The following is a 23,126-nucleotide window of genomic DNA, read 5'->3' as shown; positions in this document are numbered from 1 at the left end:
TCAAAGGCTGAAACAAAGGCCCTAAAGTTGCCCCATCCCCATCTAAATAAACCATTATGTCATCCACAAACTCAATATCAAGGAGCACCTCTCAAGGATACACAACCTGATGCCTCAAATGCTAGTAGATCTATCTATCGCAAAGGAATGGATAGCCTTTCCTTGTTGCAACTTCGCATCGGTTAATCAAATTTATCATTTGCTTATTAAGTATCATGATTGGCTGACATAAAAGGGCAACTCCATTCAAGGCCTTCATAAACCATGGTATGTTGGAAATTAGTGCTGATGAGGGTTGGCTCAACAAAACCCCCTTCAAATGCAACCGCATATGAAGATTATGTTTAACTTCCTGTGGTTCTCGGGTTGTTGGCATAACTAGACTACTCAGAATGCCTTCGTTTTTTATTCCCATTCCAGGGTGCAAATCCACATTGCTCATCTGAGAGGCCTTCTTCACTGGCAGTTTGATACCATGTAGGGTGCAGGCATCCTTCCCCAGGATGATTTGGTCTCTTGGCATACAGCAGTTTCTTCGGTTTCTCTCTCATCTGTTAAGTTTCTTTGTGAGTTTTGTATTTTCTAGTGGAAGATATGGTTTTAGGAGCACCAGCGGGAGCTTAGCCTGCAGTGGTTGAGCAAAGTAGGGCCACTAAGGGCAAGGCAAGTTGGTTGGGTACCCCAACAGTGATAAGTTGTAGTGGCTGAGAGGCTTGGACATGCAGATCATCTGGCTGAAGGGCAGGCAAAAGTGAAAAACGGGCGAAAAATGCGACATGAACAGTCAACCAGTATGATGCAATGGTGAAAGTCAACCACCAGGGGACTTACTAAGTCAAGCAAACAAGGGGGTGGTACGACTGCATGTCTCTCACTAGATTAAAATCCACATTGCCTACAAAAAATTGTCATAAAGACAATTAGAAACGGCTATGTCACAGGTGTCATTCAGACACTCAAACAATACTATCCTCAAGCTTGATACACACAAAAAGCTCTGTGTATTATTGGTGCTCTTAACAAAAATTATATTCTTAACTCAGCATTTCACTTCTCAGAGAGATGAGAAGGAGTGGCACAAATATGGGGAAATTTCTTCGAGCCCAGTGTTTCCTGGAGATCGATTATTGGAGAGCCATGTCTAAGCCCTAGACATGACCTGTAGGGACTGGATATGACTTGCAATACCCTCTATAGGCCCTACACCTATAACCAAGTGGATAATGCCCCAAAATAGGTCCCAATTCTGTGTTTTACTGAAATCCCCTATGAGCAACTTGTAATAGATCTAGAATAACATATAGCACCTGCAAATGGTTGAATATTATAGCCCCAACCAATACCCAAGTGCCCTATTACTAAAACCTTTGGGTCTTCAATATCTCCACTACAAGATGTTTTGCAGTTTAGAGATGGCTAGATATTGCCTTCCAGCAAGGCAAGGCAGCAATCTTTTCAGGACCCAGGTGAATGCAGTACTAAAGCATATATATCCATACGCCTAATCATGCCATCTTTTCAGTTGTAGCAACACTTAAAGCATAAAATACCTGTAAACCTAGAAAATGGATATAACTCCATATCAAACAAGCAGTCATGTGCAGAGCAAACATTTAAATATGAAACCTCCAAAATTTCTGGCTACATATCTGTTATATGCCCATGGAAAAATGCCCTGTATGCAAATAGCATCTCAGGAAAATGACTGGGAGCAGTTAAAATCTTTGCCTGTAAGTCACAACCATTAAAATCTTTGGACAGATTCTAGACAAGTTATTGCACACCCATTTGCTACACATACATAAGAATGGAATCATTGCATGATGCATAAAAGTAGCTTTTTGATAAATATTGAAAGCAACTCTCAATACTTGCCATTGTATTCAGCACAATCTTTGCTTTGGTTAAATCTGTCGCTGTGCACTCGATAAACACATTCTTCGTGTCCAGTGTAATTGCAGAATGTGCACCATTGATTATCGGAGGCAATGATAGGACCCTCCTGCAAAATCATAGAGAGCATCAAGGGAAGAACTACACTAGCAACAAAAATACAGATTCCATCATTTATGCTACAACATTGATCTCTTGTAACTACAAAGTGCCCAAAGCAGTCAACCTTTGATTCACCACTATAATACTTGTACTAAAAGGGATTCCAATCCCCAGTACAAAGGTTTTGTTTACTCCTGTGTTCACAATCCTTTTCAACTTAAGCTTAAAATGATACACAACCTTTGAATCAGCTTTGCAGATTCCTCTAATGTAACTCACCTATTGCTGTCAAAGATTACCGGAAACACTGGAGACCCTTCTATGATGTGTAAAAATTTCTTCAACTTTTGGTCCGTCTGTATGTAACAATTCCAATGATTAGTTTGTATGCAATAGCGATGATACCTGAATTAACAATTATGCTTGCATCTTATACATGGATTGCAGAGAATTTTCTAAAGGAACAAAGACTAATTAGCCGAAAGGAGCATACTAGAAAGGGGGGTGTCCAAGTATGTCAAACATGCAATGTATTGATAAGTAGCATTCATGCTGGACATCTTAGTTGGATTTCTAATATATAGAGCCCACCTTGTAAAAGTCCATAAGCTCCTCTGCGGTGAACTCCTTTGTCTGCAGTTCATAATTGAGTTCCAAAGCCCATGTTAGGAGCAGAAAACTTCCAGATAAATATGTCAGACCCAAAAAAACTGCACAACCTAAGACTCTAGAAAATAAGAACTCGCCTGTTTTAATGGGACAAGCTTGATCTCAGATGGAGACAATGCCTGACAATATCATAAAACATTTTCTCAAGGTCCACTTTTAAAATGTTGACACTGAAGAATGCTTGAACATTTAATCAAAACAATTTGCAAATGTTTCTCTCAAGGATGATGCCGCACCTCGTAAGTGAAAGGTGCCATCAATGTATCTAAGTCATGAGTTCCAATGGCAACAAGTGTTCTCCTCCTACATAACCAAACTAGTACTTCCTTACGTTAACCAATTGAATCATTAAGTGGACTACCTAGAGTAAAAAGTGCCACACAAATGTACAACCATGCAAGAGAATGTGACATTAAAATATCAAGAAAGAAAGAAAAAAGAACGGCTATATATGATCTGCTGTGAGAATTTGTTCCTTTGCACACCTGCCTGTTCACACATCAAAGTTTTCAGCATATTGTGAGAATGGCTATTTATCTGGAAGGACATTGAGGTTGCATGCCATCACTTTGTCACCCATCTAGAGACCATAATACAGGCTTATGGAAGAAGGTTTGTGGCAGGAGAGACGCAAAATTATCATGAACTTGAATTCAATGCCAAAGACTAAAAATGTGCGTGTGTGCTATTAAACAATAGCAGAAATGATAGCAGTCAATGCAGACTTGACCAAAGATCCAAGCACATGAACTAGCAATAAAATAGCATGCAATCCCTGTATTCATGCATGATACATGATCAAGAACAACAAAATACTTCAAATATTACAAAAACTAGGGGCTCTATTTTAGTATTTAAAAATATCACTATCCACTGCTGCATAAGCAAACCCCATGAATATAAACCAAAATACAAAGACTTGAAGCCAAGATGTGAGGGGAGAATGGGCTGGTACATTGTCTGAATCCATGGTTGCAAGCATCAGGATGTGCAAGACTGATATGTAATGATACATAAACATATACATATGTGTATGTGTATAGAAAAGCAGCCCTAAAGGAGCTCCTGGTTAATTAAAAAAGCAGGGGAACACAAAGCAATAGTGAACCCTAGTTTCTTTGGTGCAGACCAACCTGACTTAGTTTATGCACACATGCATGTGGATATATTTATGCGTCTAGTGTGTGCAAGCATGTTTGTGCATGTGTACATGCACTGGTCCGCCATCATGTGTGCATGTCTGGTCTGTGTGGATGCTTGCGTGTGTTAAAATTGCTAAGGGCAGCCCTGGTTATCACTCTCTTCAGTATATTTGGATAGGTAAATGATCTGTTACGACTGAATTGTGCCCCAAGAGAAGTCAAATGGAGTGTCAACGATGGATATTATGTTGACAGTCTTCTTCTAGTGGATTGTGAATCTGTTGATGATGTGTTTTCAGTACTCAATGAAGGAGCCAAGAATCGTCCCAAAATCCATAGTATATGTGTCAATCAATAAGAGCTCCTAAAGCTCTGCAAAAGACTCCGTCACAACTACAAAGGCCCTAAAATTCTCCTGACCCCCATCCATGTAAACAATTGTGTCATCTATGAACTCTACATATAACAACTCCTCAAACTCTCAAACGGGAAGTCTAATGCCTCAAATGCCTGTAGCTCTATCCCTCAGGAAAGGACTCACATCCTCTCCAACAAATAAGAAAGATAAGGTGCAAAGGGTATCCATGTCTCACCGACTTCTAAATGCTAAGCAATCATTGCCAACCATGAGACAAGCATTTCGTTTTATGATGAAAAACAGTTCATATCCTAAGTATTCTGGATCAAAATCGACCACACAAAGCTTATTGAAGGATGAAGTGGTATGGGGTACCTGCAAAGATTGAGAGGATGCACACGTCAAGAAGTTTTTAATTAAGCCATCATTGCCAATCATGAGACAAGCTTTTTCATTTACATTGGAAAAAAGATGATAGCTGAAGTATTCTGGATAAAGGATAAAGCACCTGAAGCTTAGCTGAGAATGAAGTGATGTGGGATACCTGCAAAGATTCTGATGGAGCTTATCTTGCAAATCAATGAAGCTGTTATACCGTGCCTGGTCAAATGTTATCCCTCTTAGAATTGCACAAACCACGAAAGGTCTGATCGAAGCAGTCTGCAGCCATGGAATCAACGAAAACTGTCTGAGACATGAAAATCTACAACGTGCCACCCATGGATAACACCACTTCCTTAACAATGCCACCAGCTCTTAGACATCCACCTTTAATACAAAGAAAACCAATGAAAACCACTCGTGCACAACTTTTGTCTTGTTCTTCAATAAGGTTCCCCTCATTTTGTACACAAACGTCCACACATAATTGTTGGCATCCTGTGAAGTTTTTGCCAGTCTATGTTTTTGAAAATAAAGATTCCAGTGTCAGAAACTGCTACTCTTAAAACCCAAATTTGTAGGTGTGTTGTCGGTAGGGGTAAGAGTTGCTACACATTGAACATACTATGCAAAGTCTGAGCTACCAAATACTGTGGAAACATTTCCCAGATGTCCACCATTTCAGTAAGCATATCACATGAGCAGGCTGAGTAGCAGCTAGATTTTTTAATTCTACACCAAATTTTCCAGAGTGTGAAGGTACTCGCAGTTTATTGACTCAAAATGCCATCTAGTAAGCTCTTTTTATATCTTATACATTGAACCTTACACTGCCAAGTTCTGCGGCAAAGAGACAAGCTACCAACATTAACCTAACATCATACTCCACAATGTGTATAAAGAATATTCCCATTCTGTGAAGAGTTGAATCGAATTCCAGAGTTAGCTTTAACTTGAAAAGGAGAGGCTGGTGCTTATACATTCAATGGAGCTGAAATTATCTGACTCACCTCTGGCTTGACCTTCATTTTAACCAAACACTCAGGCAGTCTTCGAACAACATGGAACTTTGGTGCTTGCTCTTTCTGTAAAAATATACGAAGTGCTCGTGCAAGGCCCTCCAAACACAACAAATCATATCTGCAAAGTGAAAAGGCAATAAATTGTGTTGAGGCGTGCAGCTTTCAAGGCAAAATTCACCATTTAAACAAAAAGTAACAAGCATTAAGAAGCAACCCTCACTGACAAAAAACTTAGGAATCACTTTCTGCTGCCATTCATTTCTGAAACTGAAACTCCTCTCTTCCTTGCCAGGGCCTGCTTCCTAGTCCCATCCAATCTGCTGCTGAGGTGCATTTTGCCCACACCTTTGCAATCATCAATAGGCTTTGCATATGGTATTTAGCATTGGGTACCACTGCATAGTGTGCTTGTACTCTTCCAACTGCCTGCCTTTCATGTCTTTAATGTCCATGCAAAAACATCTCAAATGCTATAGCAAAGCAACCAATTTCACTGTCTAGGGGGCAAGTGCACCTTTGTTTAAATTTTTCCCTACTCTCTTCAAAAGATTGTCACCATCTTCCTTACAATGGTAGTCTCTCATAGTGCAAAAACAAATAAAGTGAATATGCTGAAAGCCTGCATGAATCCTTTGTAAACAGCATGTCTTAGCAACATGACATGAGGGTTTCGGATACAACTATTTAATTTACCATCAAAATCCTTGTAGAATCATGTTTTTCCCCTCTCCTATTCATCACTTCTTTCCTCCTTTCTTCAACCCATAATACTATTCCATACATCTTTGTTAGTGCAACCATTCTTACATTTTTAAGCTAAATGATGTTAAAGCTTTGCTTGTAGTGGGAGCCTAGAAACCATTATAATCCATCCATTGAACTCGTGATCTCTATTTCATAAAACATTAACATGTGATATTGAAGACCCGATAACCGACTAGGAGTCCCCTCCTTTTCTTCCAGTTCAAGTAACTGACACTGAATTCTGAGTTACTTTGGGTACTACTCAGGTCTTTTCACCAGATTGCAAAAAAAAGCTACATTAAAGGCTGTTGAGTGAAAAGCTCTCTCTCATTTCATGCCCAAAGGATGACAAGTGAGTGATGAAGAACTTATGGTGCAACCATGAAGTCCAACACACGTGCTCCTCCATGCCCATCTGTTGGTCTTCAAGTTAGTGTGGCCTCTCAGCAGGTATTCTCCTTTTTTCAGGAGAGTCACCTTTCTTTTGATCCTACCAATCCTTCTCTGCAAGTTGAGCACACATAGCTTTGACTGGCCACAAGACCTCTTGAAATACTGATAGATTTTTCCATTTCTATCTGTTTTTACAAGTCTCAAAAGAGAAGTTCAAGCTCCTTATTTAAATTAAATCCAAACTTTAGAACCCAGTAAACAAATATCTTTAAGAATTTGGATTCATAGTAAGACTAGGAGTTTCAGAAACCAGGGTTTACCGCAGCTTTTATACAATAGGAATTAAGAACTGCAACAGCAAATTCCGCAAAACATGACCTAAATTTATATCATAATATGGTTTATCTTATTAAACAAAAAACGAACATGATCACATTCAAATCCAGCTATCTGCTCACCTATTGGCTGGTACTTCAATTTTGTAAATAATTTCCTCATCTTCATCAGCTTCCTGATCAAGATGCTTCTCTTTCCTGATAATTGCCTTTTCTGTAGTCTACCAGTAACAGGACATAAGCAATAAGGAGAACCATTATTTCCACTTCATCATAGCTTCAAACTAACAAGATAGACAAGAAAGGAAAACTAATCCCCCGAAAATCTCACCACATCATCAAGCTCTATCCCAAAATCGAAGCAAAGCTCATCAAATTCTTTTTCCGCTGGAACATACAAAACAAAACACATCTCTCTCTCTCTCTCTCTCTCTCTCTCTCTCTCTCTCTCTCTCTCTCTCTCTCTCTCTCTCTCTCTCTCTCTCTCTCTCTCTCACAAAATGGGTTGTTTGTATTAATTACGAAAAAAGTTACACGAAAACAGGATTACAAAGTGGCTCTAGGCCATTATATATAAACCAGTTACAATGGATTCAACAAACAAAAAAGGATGAATGTGCAAGAGGCACCTGGGACTGAACGACACACGGGATCGAGAGTGCTGACCAGATTTGGCCGCATGGGTCTAGGCCTTCGCTGCCAATGTCTCCAATACACCATCTTCAAAGAAGTCTCCTAACACTGCAAAAGGGTTGGGTCGTCAAGGATCAACGTGTGAGGAGGAAGGCCCATCTACAGGGTGGGAGGCAAATCCTGGGTACTCGTGATCCCACAGAGTAATTACTCGACCATCAGCATCAAAGGCCAACAGGGCAGGTGGATCATGGGCAAGCTATCATCATTGTGGCTCCTTCGGAGGCTGTGGATCCTTGGGAGTAGTAGAAACTAAAGTGGCCTGCTCATCTTGATGATGCAAATAAGTGCAGAGAGCGTCCAATGATGAAGACCCACATGTACTATAGGCACAAAAGTTTCCTTGGCTTTTCCTTTAATGCGGCGAGCTTCCATCCCCATCCATGTGTACCTAGATCTAAGGGAGGAGCTCGTGGTTGTGGTTTTGAGAGACTAGGCTCAATAATCTATTTCTTAGCACGACCACCCCGGAGGGAGGCCGCCATGCCGCGCACACTTTGCTCATCATCCATACGTTGGTTCAGATAGAAAAGGCTGCACACCATTGTAATTGAGGCACAACGAGTTGGACCTCTTTCTAGCTGTATTTGAGGGCATGCACATTCTGTTTCTGTTAGCTGCCTTCAGACTAGGGGGCACCAACACATGGCCAACAGGCAGCCATGGCATCCTTGAGCAGGGCCCAATAAACAGCCAAGCATCACTCCACTTCCACCCATACTAGACATGCTTGTTTGAGTAGACATTGAAAATCTGCCATTCAATGCCAAGAAACAATATGCACCAACTATTTACATAAGAAAAGGGGCTGCTGATGGAGAAGAAAGTCCCGAGCCAAGGAAGAGTGAAGCACTACCTGTGACATTAATGTGACATTAAAGTGATATTTAATGTGACATTAAGGTCACAAACATTAATGTGACATTAAGGTAAATCAAGGGGAACATGCACGAGGATGACCATCCGGGCTCTTGGGCGCCCGAACGGGGTTTAGGGGAGCCAAGAATAGTAGGACTCACCAAGGTTTGACGGCTGGCAATCGGATCACGATGGGTCTGGCCAGCAATAAACTAGGCAAGGCTGGGAGGTGAAAGGATCGCTCGTGCTCATTTCTTCTGACTGCTTTTCCTCTGGCTTTTATGGTCGTCTGACACTACATCATAGAAGCCACACAAACCAACAAAAATCTCCTCCACACCATTAGTCTGAAGAAGTGATACCAACCACTGACAGATCCTCGTGAGAATAGGAATCCAGCTTGTAAAGAAGAGAATAATACCTCACTCATGAAAGGCAGAAACGGAGCAAACAACCTCATTTACTCTTCCAAAAGAGAGTTAGCAAACTCTAACAGCTGCTCCCAATTTGTCTCTTGGGATCTAGCAAGGGAGAGGCCACCTATGCATACGAGCGTGGCAAAGAATCACCCAGATCAGGGGCCTCAAAGGCAATTGGAAAATCTTCCGTGCTTGCTACATTTGATAGAAGGCTGATAATCATAGGGTGAAGAGGCCATCTCATCAGGGCAAGGAACCGTGTCTTCTGCTGCTGTACCATCTTCAACATCCATGGCCGGGTCTCCAGCCACGGTATTTAGGTCAGTGCAGTCCATCCCGGGAAGTCTGTGGAGTCCATGAAGGGGCACAGCAAGGCCCTACAAAAGGACCAGCCCACAAGACACAGCAGATGCAATGTTTGGGGCTGTTCCCTTCGTATAGCAGGCACTCGAGGGGAAGCAAGGCGCAGACGCAAGCTCCAAGGCAGCAGAAGGCAGCCAAGGGGATCTCTCTCACTGTGTATGGCTGCGCAATGCCACAAGGGTTGCACTCATGTGTGGCATAGGGATACAACAAGCCTCAGCCTGTGCACAGCAGGATGCAGCGCATCAAGAAGGCTGAAAACAAGCAGCAAAAGTTGCAGATGAACAGAGAAGATGCAGCAGACAAACAGGACAGGTTGCAACCTTATGAGCAGGGCAGGATGCAGGCGTAGAAACCCTAGCTCACAACCATAGTCGCCATCATCCTCTCTCTCTCTCTCCCTCTCAGAATTCTACCGAGAGCCAACTACCATCCCCACCCCTGAGCCCCCACCAGCCCCACTAACCTCCCGGCTGCAAGGGACCACCCTAGCCATAGCCACGGTAAGAAACAAAGCCCAAAGCCCACACCCACCCCCGCCCCTGCAGGAGGCACGTGTCGAGGGTACAAGGAATACTACACTGCCACCGGAGGGCCCTGCCCTGCCGATTCAGCCTCTGACATTTTAGGATGACCAAGCTCCATGAGCAATTTCACGCCATGCAGGACATTTTAGGATGACCAAGCTCCATGAGCAGTTTCACGCCATACTTGGAACACATATGAATTGTACCCAGCCTATATACCATTTTGTACCTACTCAATTAGTTGATCATAGCATTAGATGGTAGCTTTTCTGGGACCTGGAAGTTTCCCAGACGTTTTGTATGTAATGTTTTGGTCTCAAAGGCCAACGTGGCCTTTCATAGACGTTAATATAACTCACTCTCTCTCTTTTTTTTTCGTAAAAGGTAATTGTATTAATTATGAAAAAAGTACAAGATTACTTGATTACAAGATACATGACAACAATCTAAGTCATCATGTGAAGAGATTCTAAGAACTACAAGTTACAACCTCATGGCAAAGATGCAGAGGAAATTGCCCTACGCCAGGGACGTAAGTCCTCCCTAGAGAGCAAATCAGAATGCCGGAGAAGATCCAACTGCCAATACAAGAGGCCCTTAAGCCTCGCAATATGCCGCTGAATATTATAGGCGGAGTCAAAAAGAAAAGCATTCCGAATGGTCCAGTTATGCCAGCAGCCCCAATATCGAAGAAAATGATACATGAGCTTCATATGTGGCTGTGCAGGAGCGGGGTATTTGGGCTGCCCGAAAACCCAATCAAAGGGGCGCAGGGTGAAACCAACCACTCCTTGCCAAACAGCCGACAAAAATAACCAGACTTTCTTTGCGATGGGGCAAGAAATAAATCGGTGGCGGGCGGATTCCACAGCAGTGGTGCAAAAGAAACTGTGGCCATTGGAGATTCGGCGCTTGGAGAGAGCCGAAGCAAGCGGAAGACCACCAATCATCATTCTCCAAAGAAAAACTTTACATTTGAAGGGTGTCTTGTTCAACCAGCCCGCCATCACAGTTTCCCTCCACCATGACCGGGATTTACGTAATCCCCATAAAGCATTCACTTTGGTGACGAGCCATTGATGATCTTTAATCAGAATATGATACACTTGGTTAGCAGAAGCTTTGCTTAAAGTCAGCCGGCCTTGTAGGTCCCAATCCTGCCAGGGATGATCCGAAGCAAGGGCAGGAAAGGGTTGTCTGCTCTGGAGCACCCTCAAAAGCTGTTCCCATAAAGGCCTGTATCCACGAGGGATCCTGAAAAGCCTCCTGGCTGTACGAAAAGATATAAGCACATTGCGATTGGCAAGGGTGGCATCCGCAACTGAAGACAAACCCAAACGGGCCATCCGGTTGAATTGTGGTCTGAGGTCCTGTTTACCTTCCCATGCAAGTAAACGCGAAACTGCCAGCAACTCCAATTGAAAAGAGTTAGTAGCTAAGCGATCCTCCGCTGGGTGCCACTGAGCCTTCTGGAGGACGTGTTTCCAGGAACACACCAAATGAGTAAGCAGCGACGAAGAAGAACTGGAGAACCGCGAATCAGCATTAAGAACATGCCACCAAGAACTCTGGATCTGGGTATTGCCATGTTGAAGCCCCTCAAGGAAATAACGGGCTATATCGACCCATGGATGATGATCCGAGCACATGGCGCGGAAAAGCGACCAACGGAGTGCCTGCATGTGAGTTTGGGCATCTAAAATAGCTCCGCCACCCATGCATTTGGGGGTGCACGCATGTGACCAAGAGATCCAGGAAATACCTGCATGCAATGAGTCTTTCTTCCATAGCATGAAACGAATAGACTGAGTAAGAGCATTGAGAGTCATAGTAGTCCAGGGCAACAATGGCAAGAAATATGTGAGCATTGGCAACATAATAGTCTGAGCCACTTTGAGGCGAACATGGAAAGGCCAGGCTTGAGATTTCCAATACATAAACTTAGCCACCATTCTCTGAGAAACCCACTGCAGCAGCTGCTTTGGGGGAACATCAACGCCCAAAGGGTACCCAAGGTGCCTGACAATGGAGCCACGAGGAACAACCAGACCCTGCCAATCCAAGGACTGCAAATCCGACTCCGTGCAGCTGAGAATGGCTGATTTGAGGGCATTGATGCGAAGGCCGGACGCCTGACCAAAGAGGCCCCAAACATCCAATGCTCTTCGAAGGTTATCCATGTCCGCACGCAAAATCATAAAAGTATCATCCGCCAGGGATTGGCTAATGAAGTGCTGTCCTGTAGGAAGCGACAGTCCTGCCAACTGAGAAGAGGCTGCCATATGAGATAACATCGAAGGAACTGGATGTGTTGCAAGGGCAAAAAATAGAGGGCTCAAAGGGCACCCTTGTCTGACAGAGCGGGCAAGGACAAATGGCTCAGTAACACCTCCGTTCAGCATGACCCGCGAAGACGCTGCAGCGCTAATAGTGTATATGAGACGAGACATCCGCGGACCAAAGCCCATAGCAGACATAAGTTCAGCAACGAAAGACCAGTCTAGATAGTCAAAAGCCTTTTCTAGGTCCAGTTGAATCAGTACGACCTCCTGATTGGAATGCCTGGCATAATCAATTGCCAGTTGAGCATTCAATACATTGTGTAGGATATTTCGGCCCTTAATAAAACCATACTGTAGAGGGTGCACAAGGGCCGGGAGATGCTTATGGAGCCGATTCGCCATTACTTTGGAAAAGATTTTGTACATTGAACCCATCAAAGAAATTGGGCGCCACTGTGTCAACTTAGATGGCGAAGGAGCTTTTGGAAGCAGTTTAATAAGGCCTTCTTTCCATGAGGAAGGCATGATCCCCGTTTCCCACACCTGCTGGAACAAAGCCTACAACGGTTTCACCAGTTGGGTAGCAAAAGCTTCAAAGAACTCATTAGTGAGACCGTCCCAACCCGGGCTTTTATCCTTAGGCAAGTGTAACAAGACGTCCATAACCTCTGCCTCACAAATATCGGACTCCATAGTAGTTTGCATGTCCTGCGGAAGCTGATTGCGGACCAAGTCATAAAAAGCCGAACGGCGAGCCTGAGTAATTTGGGCCGAAGGTGGAGAGGTGGAACCGAGAAGGTCACGGAAATAATTCCTGCACATATGCACAATAGTCTGCGGATCCAGGATAAGGTGGCCTTCTGCATCCTCGAGTCTGGTCATATTTTCTCGAGCAGGAGAGGCATGGAGAGCTCGAAAGAACTTATGGGTCTCACATGCACTATCTTGCAAAGTTTCCGTCAGATGTTGCAGTTTGGCCTGCTGATATGATTTCAACTGGAATGCTTTAATAAGATCAGCCACCCGCATGTCCAGTGCGAGCAGAAATGCATCATCCGGAGTGTCCACCAGCAGAGAACGAACCAAAGCCAGCAGATCCTCTGCTGCCTTGTGACGCTGCCGACAAAGAGAGGCATGATAAATCCCATACTGCCAAGCGACCCGCTGCACATTAGAGAGCAATCTTTCAAAAGACGCAATGCCCTGAGAAGAGAAATCCAAGACGAATCTGTCAATCAATTGCTGCATATAGCCCTGAAAGAGTGCATGCTTCAGGTAAGATGAGTTGAAGCGCAAAGGGAGTCGGTCCAGAAATCGCTTGAAAGGTGCAATGGGTTGTGCAAGCAGCTCAAGCTGCAGAGGGAAATGGTCTGACAAACCATATTGCTGCAACACTTTGATGTCGAGCATCTCGGGAAGAAAATCATCATTCTGCATGATATACATACGATCCAGTCGCGACCATGTTGTCGCATACTGGGCAGAATGGAAAGTAAACCCTGTAGAGGATGGGTGTAGCCAGGACCAGAGATCTTGCTTAAGAACAGCAAGAGCCAACTCATGCCACATACGACTTTCGGGCGCGTCCATTACCGAATGCTCCGATGTGGACTGGGAAGAATCCACACACATATTAAAATCCCCCATGAAGAAGCCTCGTCTGCCAAGTGACAAGGAGGTCTGCAAAGTCTGCCAAAGCTCCCGACGAGATAACGAATCATTCGGAGCATAGAGGCCAAGTAACCATAAGATTTCCCCTTCGAATAAAATTTCAATCACCAAAAAGCGGCCATGAACATCATTTTTAATAAGCATAGGCTGATATTTGTCATGTACAATCATGAGCACTCCCGAATAATGCATGGCCTGTGTCCCTGCATAGAACAGTCGAAAGCCATTGCAATCCACTACTTTTCCGGCTTCACCGTGACTCTTGTGCTCAACAGCGCACAAGACATCCCACTGATTTTCATGCAATACCGTCCACATGGCATGTTGCTTGTGGCGAGAACAAATTCCTCGCACATTCCACGTGGCTATTTTCATGTGTAGTTAAAACCAAATCAGATACGAGGCACCGCTTGCCTCGATTTGACTTTGTCAGCAAGAATGTCCAGGACTCCCTCGTCCAAGAAATCCGCCAACACAGCAAAAGAGTTCTGAGGACCAGATTTGGAAGTAGACGGCATATCTGCTGGCTTGGGGTTGAAACGGGGGTAACGACGGTCCCACGGGGTAATGACATTACCTCTGGTATCAAATGCCAGCTTAGCAGGGGGACCCTTTGGACGATCTGAATACATTTTTCTGGCAGGCTAATGACGAGGGGCAGAGGAAACCATAGCAGGAGCAGCGCGCTCGGAAGACAACATTTCCTTCCTGCGCATATATGTACGCGTGGAATCTTGTGAGGGAGTAGGCACAGTATTTTCCATGCCAGCAACAACCCTGTTGCCTTTTTTTGCACGTACTTCCACCCAATCAGTGGCGCGGGAATCCAGACCCGAAACCTGTTGTTTACCTTTGGCCAGAACTTGGGGCTGGTGGATAGCATCCAGCGACGAGGCATCACACACCATATCTTCCGTGGGCGGCGCAGCATGGCCAACATCGGAGGTATGTTGCTGTTCCGGGCATTCAGCCATAATAAAATGCCCCAACTGTCCACAGGAAAAGCAATGCCCTGCAAAATTGCCCCATTTCAATCGAAAGTGCAACGGATGCATGCCCGAGCAGTTGAGGCGCAACCAAGCAGGCCTTTTTCTTGCAGTGTCCCATAGCATACACAAGCGGTTGCGATTCACTGCCCGGAGACTAGGAGGGACGAGAACAGTGCCCACCGCGGCCATAGCATCCTTCAACAGTGGCCAATAAACCGCCGGGCAATTTTCCACTTCTACCCACACAGGGCATTCACGTTGCAGCAAACGCTGAAAATCTGCCATTGGGCGCCATGGAACCACATGAACCAACCGGCGTTCAAAAAATAAAGGCAGTTTAGACAGGAGAGCAGCACGGTGCGTCTCTGATTTCAACAGAACCTCAAAAAACCCTCGGGAGCCAACAAAAATCTCTTCAACACATTCCCCTTGTAGTAGACTGTGCAGCCACTGGCGAATACGGGAAAGCAACGGGATTCGACCAGTGAAGAAGAGTATCACAGCGCGATCATAAAATACTGAAAAGGAGCGTAGGACAGTTTTTGGGTCGACGGTGGCGTCCAGAACATCGTCAGGTGTTGAGTCAGAAAAGGCTTCTTGATTATGTTGAACGTAATCGCCAAGCAACGTGTTGGCAAATTCCAGCAAATGCTCCCAGTCAACATCCTGGGAGTCCACAGGATCCGAAGCAACCTGAGCATAGGAACGATCCTGAGGAACACCTATCTCTTCCGAAGTATGCTTGGGACGTTTACCCGCAGGCTGAATGTCGGGACCAGGGGGCATCTCTTCGTTGCACGGAACCATGTCCTCAGGTTCCTCGGCATCAGAATCCGGACCAAGTGCTGCCACTGTTTGGTCTATGAAATCCAGATCCAAACCAGCCATCGTGTGACAATTTGATCTTGAAGGAGGACTGACCCTGTCTCTCTCCCGCTCTCTCTCTTGCCCGCTGGTCTATACAGAGGGGCTGTCCAGGGGTATACTCTGCAAAGACGGCTAATAAAAGCTGAGCTGTACCTGTCACCGTGCAGGGGCAGAAGGGCGAAACAACAGCCTGTCGGTCGCAACGGCACGACGGGACAGGCTAAGGTGCCGGGCAGGGATCCGTCAGGTCAAGGGACAGGGCAGCAAGGGCGGCCGTGGACAGGGCGTTTGAAGCAGGGCGTCAGAGGCGGCTACGGACAGGGCGCCAGGCGAAGAAGGCGTTGGCGGCGGCAGGCGTAGGGCGTCAGGGACAGGGCGCGATGGGTGTCGTTGGCGGCGCAGGGAGCAAGCACGAAGAAGGTCCAGGAAGAACGGAACTGCAGGCGACGACGGGGCTGAGGAGGCACGAGTAACCGGCGCGCAGCAACGGACCGTCAGGCGGGCAGCGACTGGGCGGAACACGAGCGCGCGAGGAAGACAGAGGGGTCTTCACTCTGCGACAGCGCAGATGAAGGCGACGAGAGGGCGTGCAAGACCAGGCGAGGGCAGGGCGGCACGACGCAGGGACGCCATCGCTCTCTCTCTCTCTCTCTCTCTCTCTCTCTCTCTCTCTCTCTCAGGCCATGTCAGCTGGACACTCGCGACAGGACAGGTCGTTTTCATCCGACAGCTCCACAGCAGGTCCAGCTCCACGTCAGGTCGCAATCCTGTTCTGCTGACAGCACCTGCTAGCCAGCTCCTACCCATCGGCCCTGCCGTTAGATCCCTCGCCATCCCACAACCCCTTGTCACCTACGCCACCTCAGCCCTTTGTCGCCTACTTTATCTGCGCCACCTAACGCAAGCCTCTTCCACCATCCATCAGCTCCCCACCCACCACCTCTGCAGCCCCCAATTCCCTGCTGCCATCTCCTAGCCCCACAGTCCCTCCTGTTGCAGACAGTAAATCTGTCATGAAATGGTTGTTCCTCACATACATTGAAATGGTTATCCTCTATTCTGAACTCTGAATCGAGCTCCCCCACAGACCCAACACAACAAGACGGAGTTCGCCCCCAAAATGGAGAAGGTCCAGATAGAGCAGATGATTACCAATGCCATCAACAAAGTCAAGGAGTATAACAATGGATTGAGCATAGTGAATAGGCAGCTGAACAATGAGATTAAAAAGCTGGAATTGAAGATAGAAGTCCAAGATGGGGAGATTCAATCACTTAGACAGCTACTGACTGACATTCAGCTCAGCCCCAAGCTAGAGGAAGGAGAAATTCAACCTAGCATGACCGAGGAGCTCATCCGCATCAAAGAGGAAGTACAACAACTCCAAAAAAAGGAGACGACGACGAAGGAGGCTATTTCTTGGGCAGAGATGCCCAAGAAAACCCAACAACGAGGCGGTGGAGCAATGGATTCAAATTGCAAAGAAGGGGAAACACATAGCACATGCACCTACAACAACCATGATCAATGACACATTGGAGGAGGAACAAAAAAGGAAAATGAGAGCACTCCATGTTCGGGTGACGAGGCTGAAGATGCATGAAAAAGTGGATGAGAACACCAAGGTGCTATACATGTTAATGAATATTAAGAAAGACACGCATGTCTCCGCTTGGAGAGTGGGCAAGAAAAGCACAGAAAAGGAGAGCTCAAAAGAGCATGCACTCATTCTCCGCTTCCTCACCATGGAGGCTAGGAGAGACTTCCTAGCTCAACGCCGTACATTGAAGGGGACCGGTGTGTTTTTGGGTGATGATCTCACACCAACCCAACTAGCCCACATGAGGGAGTGCATGCCAAAAATTAAGGCAGCCAGGGAGGAGGGTGAACTCGCCTTCTACAGAGGAGGGAGAGTGGTAGTCATGGAGAGGCCCCACAAATGACAGTGTGAGACCTATGGGACCAGCCTTGCAATGGCAGTTTGGAACTGTAATGGAGCCCTCCGATTGGATGTGGGAGCCTTTGAGGAGACATTCAGAGACACATCAAGAACCACATACTACACTTCCACAGATGACAAGCTGTAGGTGGGGAGTCAGCTTGCAAGAAGGACACACACACAGACCACAACAATCACGGGTCAGGAGTGTTAGTGTTATTCAGGGAGGAGCTACAACAAATGATCCAAGTAGTCCGCAGAGATGAGCATGCCAGATACATGTGGGTGAGAGTGTGTGGTGAGGAACGCACTTTGTATGTTGCCATATGCTATTTCCCCCCTATGGCGTCCCGATACGCCCCACCCAAGGGGCAATCACCATATGTGGCTTTGGATGAGGATATTTGGGAGTACTTGAAGGAGGGAGAGGTTATCTTGCTAGGAGACTTTAATGCCAGGACAACCTCCCATCAAGTGTCTTTCTTAGATGCATCTGAGGAGATGCTCCAAGAGCAGGATGTGTCAAAGCTACAGCTAGAGAGGACATCTCAAGATATGGGAGATGTCACCGAATATGGGAGATGCCTTGTGGAGATGGGCACAACACACAAGTTGGTCATTCCCAATGGCCTGGCTAGATACCCGTTATCCGGCACCTTCACATGTTATCCTCACCGACACGCTGCCAACACAATAGACTATGTTCTTGCCCCACCGATGCTGATATCTCACATCCAGGACCTCTCAGTATCCCCACGCCTTCTCGGAGTTGCAGTGGACCATGCCTACCTATCATTCACCATCGACCTCCAATTCACTATCACGCAGGCCCATCATGCAACTCACCGACACCCGAGATACCTCTTTTTCAGAGAGACAGAGGATATCTATGAGGCGGAGATCCTTAGATTGTTACATGATGCAAACCCCGACGTTTCATTACAGGAGCTAACTCGACAGTTTAGTGAGGCCCTACACATCGCTGTAGGTGTAGCCTTCCCACACTCACAACCCACACAGAGAGCCTCCACCGGGATAACACCTCGGAACAGCTGGTATGATGATAAGTGCCGTGAGACCAAAGCATGGCTACAAAGAGAGATAGCACTGGGGTCCACTACCCACAGATAGGCACAGATACTCTTTAGACGCCTCACACGGTGGAAGAAGAGAACATTCTTGGCCCAGCTCAAGCGAGACCTATATCAGTTATTCTTAAGCCAGGACTCTAAAGAGGCTTGGAGGCTTTTCAGAGAGCATTGCCCGACCACACCTATTACATCCACCACTGTATGGGAGGAGTATGCAGCTAGTCTTTATACTGTGGAGGGTCAGCCACCTCTTCCTGACCCACTTGAGCCTTGTCCAGAGACCACTTTCTTTACAGAAAGTAGGGTCCGAGAGGCCATTGACAGACTTAGCAGAGGAAAGGCACAAGACCATGATGGATTAGTAGCCGAGCACTTGAACCATGCTAGAGATTTGGTGGTAGGATTCCTAGCTTACATGTTTAACAAAGCCATGTGTGAAGGCCTACCAGAAAGCTGGAGCACGAAAACTATTGTGCCTATCCTCAAGTCAAGGGACCCTACTCTACCCAGTAACTATCGGACTATCATGGTTGGGCATACATTGGCTAAGTTATATGCTTCCATCCTTGAGCATGAGTTAAGCAGGTGGGAAGAGATGTGGAGTCTTAGAGCACAGGGACAGGCTGGCTTTAGGAGAGGCTTCTCCACATTGGATCAAGTCATCACACTCAGAGCAATCATTGAGGAGAGAAGGGCCCATGGCCAACGGACCTACTGCTGCTTTGTGGACTAACGCAAAGCCTTTGACACAGTACCGAGAGACAGGCTGATAAATAGATTGCATGCCGTGGGAGTACCTAAAGAGCTCAATTGGGGTACTTTGGCACAGCATGAGAGAGTTGTGGGCAGAGTTCGGACACCTGAGGGCCTTTCAACACCTATTTACTCCACCATTGGGGTGAAGTAGGGATGCCCCCTCTCTCTTACATTATTTGGCATGTACATTGATGGGATGGCTGATTATATTTCATAGGAAGGAGATAGAGAAGCTCCACTAGCTAGCACTTGGATACCTCTCCTATTGTATGCAGATGACATTGTATTGATAGCTGACTCTCCAGAGGGTCTACAGAGACACTTGGATGCATTACACTCCTATACTTTGGACAGTGGGCTTTCAGTGAACCTTGGTAAAACCAAGGTGATGGTATTTAATACTACACCATAGTGGGTCAAGAGATCAGCACCTAAATTCACATATGGATTTGAGGAGCTGGAGTATGTGGATTCTTATACATACTTGGGAGTCTTATTCGCAAGGCCCACCTTTTCTATGCGAGAGGCAGCAGACACTAGACTGACTCGTGGATACACAGCACTAAGTGGTTTGGAGAGGATGTGCTCACATGTGCAATTCCAAGAACCCCGCACCAAGCTATGGCTCTTCAATACACTAGTCACATCCACACTACTTTATGGAGTACAGATATGGGAGCCCAGTCTTGACCACCGTAGCAGACCACGGCACACTTATGACGGATGGAGGTCAATGGAGAAACCCCTAGTGTCTATAATATCCAGGATGATCAGATGTAAGGCCTCAGTGCCACATGAGATCATCAGAGCCGAGCTAGCAACTACACCGATTGTGATAGAGGCCCTCACCCAATCGATCACATACATACATAGCCTATGGGACTTACCAAACACAGACATGCACGGTTGGCCCTTGAGTCCTCCAGGCAGCTTGCCAAAGAGGGTGATACTTCGTGTTGATATGCACAGATGTTGGCCTAGTTTGAGCTACATGGCTTTAGCATGGACAAGTTACCCCCCTTCCAGTACTCCCTTAATGCACCATCTCTTGATTTGAGCAGGTTAGAGATCCGCAAGATCATCAGGATGGATCTTACCCAGTTGGATATCAAGCGAACATGGTTGATGCTAGGCCAGGAGCTAGGGACAAACATGGCTTTCTACCGCGAGCATTTCCTTCATACTACAGATGATGGATTTATTGTTCGCCCAAGATACATTGACACCCACGTTTCCCATGGGATCATATATACTATTGGCCAGTTGCACACCTCCTCACATCAGCTAGAGATTGAGACTGGCAGACATAGATCCATCCCACCAAAGGAGCGCATATGCCAGATATGCCAATTAGAGCCAGAGACAGAGGAGCATTATATCTACCGCTGCTGCCCAGCATATGATGAGGTCTGTGGTAGTTTCCACTACCTCTTTAGAGACAAATTTGAACCACTATCCAGAGTCATGGATTTTACCGATCATCGATGCCTTGGCCTCTTTCTTCTTGAGATACGATGGCTTTGTGACATGTGCCTCAGGAGTACAACTGCTCCAAGACATCCAAGCCCAAGGAGACTCCGAAGACTTCAATACAGTTACAGCCACAGTCCACACGAGAGCCTCTCTCACCGCCACAATCCACACACATACAAGGAGTACTGATTGATCGAGCCGTTCAGCTTAGCCGATCCAAACGTCCTAGGCCTCGATACAGACACCAACAACACCTTCATAGGCGGATACAGGGGATTATTGCTCGGGCTAGAGCTAGGCCCTCCGTACCCACATGAGATTGTACCATTTGGAGCTCATTGTTACTAGATAGAGCTCTATGTTTTACACATAGCCATAGTTAGTTTCCTTTCTTACTTTGCTTTGTGCTACATATTTTGCCCAGACAGTTGTACCATCATACACATGATTGTAACTCATGGTCTCATAGGTCATTTTGGCCTTTTGTAGACGTTAATATATCATTTCATCTCTCTCTCTCTCTCTCTCTCTCTCTCTCTCTCTCTCTCTCTCTCTCTCTCTCTCTCTCTCTCTCTCTCTTTTTCGTAAAAGGTAATTGTATTAATTACGAAAAAAATACAAGACTACTTGATTACAAGATAGTTGATGACACTAAGCCATCAGGTGAAGAAGTTCTCTCGCTCTCTCTCTCTCTCTTTCTGATTACAAGAGGCACGAGGGCCCTAGGCCAACGTGTGGGAAATCCCCGTAGTAATGCACTAAAAAGTTACACCAATCATGGCAATGACCTAGAGGCAATTGCCATATGCCAAGGAAGCAAATCCTCCCGAGGGAGCAAGTCTGAGTGGCGGATGAGATCTAGCTGCCAATGCAAGAGGCCTTTAAGCCTGGCAATATGACGCGCTACATTAGAGGCCGAATCAAAGAGAAAAGCATTGCGCGTGGTCCAAATGTGCCAGCATCCCCAGAATCTGAAAAAATGAAATAAGATCTTCATATGCAACTGTGGCGGTGTGGGATACTTCGGGCGCACAAAAACCCAGTCGAAAGGAGTTAGTGAGGACCCCACCACAGTGCGCCAAATGTGCGACAAGAGTGACCAGATATTCTTGGCGAGCGGGCAAGAAAGAAAACGATGTCAGGCCGATTCCGCCGTTGTGGTACAGAAGAAACAAGTGCCATTTGAGATGCGACGCTTGGCAAGGGCCGAGGCAAGAGGAAGACCACCAATCATTACCCGCCAAAGAAAGACCTTGCATTTGAAAGGTGCCTTATTCAGCCAGCCCTCCATCAGCGTTGTCTGCCACCATGTCAGCGATTTCTGCAGCCCCCAAACAGTATTAGCTTTGTCACCCAGCCATTGGTAATCCTGAATGAGAAGATGATACACCTGATTAGTAGAGGCCTTTTCCAGACACAACCGGCCTGCAAGGTCCCAATCCTGCCAAGGGCGATCCACAGCCAGGGCAGGAAAGGGTTGCCTACCCTGAAGTTCCAACGAAAGCTTTCCCCATAAATCACGGTATCCGCGCGGGATCTTGAAAAGTCGTCTAGCAGTCCGAAACAATACAAGGACATTGCGAGTGGCAAGGGTAGCATCCGCAACCGACGTCACACCTAAACGGGCCATGCGGTTAAATCTCAGTCTGAGCTGATGTTTATCTTCCCATGAAAGTAGTCGCGATACTGCCAACAATTCCAGCTGAAAGGAGTTAGTCTGCAAGCGGTCCCCTACCGGATGCCAACGGGCCTTTTGGAGCACCACTTTCCAAGAGCCGACCAAGTGCAGTAACAAAGCGGAAGAGGGGCTGGAAAAACGGGAGTCTGCATTAAGGACATGCCACCAGGAGGCCCGAAGCCGGGTGTTACCATGGCGGAGCCCGCTGTCCTCAAGAAAATAACGGGCTATGATGGTCCACGGGTGATGATCCACACACATGGCACGAAAAAGGGACCAACGGAGAGCTAGCATATGATTTTCTGCATCCAAAAGAGCTCCACCACCCATGCGCTTAGGGGTACATGTATGTGACCAGGAAATCCATGAAATGCCTGCCTGCAGTGAATCCTTCTTCCATAGCATGAAACGGATGGGATGAGTGAGAGCCTTCAAAGTAGTAGGCGTCCATGGCAACAATGGCAGGAAATATGTTAGCATT

At 46.2% G+C, this 23,126-nt stretch overlaps 1 protein-coding gene and 1 pseudogene across 2 annotated transcripts in view; one reads left to right on the top strand and one right to left on the bottom strand.

Annotated features, from left to right (window-relative positions):
• The window catches only part of LOC148022885 (tRNA synthetase beta subunit family protein), an 88,203-nt gene that overhangs the window by 35,837 nt on the left and 29,240 nt on the right, over positions 1-23,126 (bottom strand). For both annotated transcript variants that reach the window (XR_015693557.1, XM_087695828.1), the window contains exons 2-10: positions 7,371-7,426; positions 7,163-7,260; positions 5,556-5,685; positions 4,709-4,824; positions 2,901-2,967; positions 2,742-2,783; positions 2,587-2,628; positions 2,275-2,351; positions 1,876-2,002 (exon numbers count right to left, since the gene is read on the bottom strand). Coding sequence is in view for 1 of the 2 variants with exons in the window: in XM_087695828.1 (XP_087551954.1) it covers positions 1,876-2,002; positions 2,275-2,351; positions 2,587-2,628; positions 2,742-2,783; positions 2,901-2,967; positions 4,709-4,824; positions 5,556-5,685; positions 7,163-7,260; positions 7,371-7,426 (755 nt within the window). In the remaining variant the exon portion in view is untranslated. The remainder of the gene's footprint in view (positions 1-1,875; positions 2,003-2,274; positions 2,352-2,586; positions 2,629-2,741; positions 2,784-2,900; positions 2,968-4,708; positions 4,825-5,555; positions 5,686-7,162; positions 7,261-7,370; positions 7,427-23,126) is intronic.
• LOC148022886 (uncharacterized) lies at positions 18,242-19,471 on the top strand (annotated as a pseudogene).

Source organism: Lygodium microphyllum, chromosome 16 (assembly GCF_053477565.2).
Source record: "Lygodium microphyllum isolate KBCC chromosome 16, Lygodium_microphyllum_v1.1.10, whole genome shotgun sequence".
Lineage (NCBI taxonomy): Eukaryota > Viridiplantae > Streptophyta > Polypodiopsida > Schizaeales > Lygodiaceae > Lygodium > Lygodium microphyllum.
The sequence above is the reverse complement of the archived record's forward strand: the minus strand, read 5'-3'. Positions and strand labels throughout refer to the sequence as shown.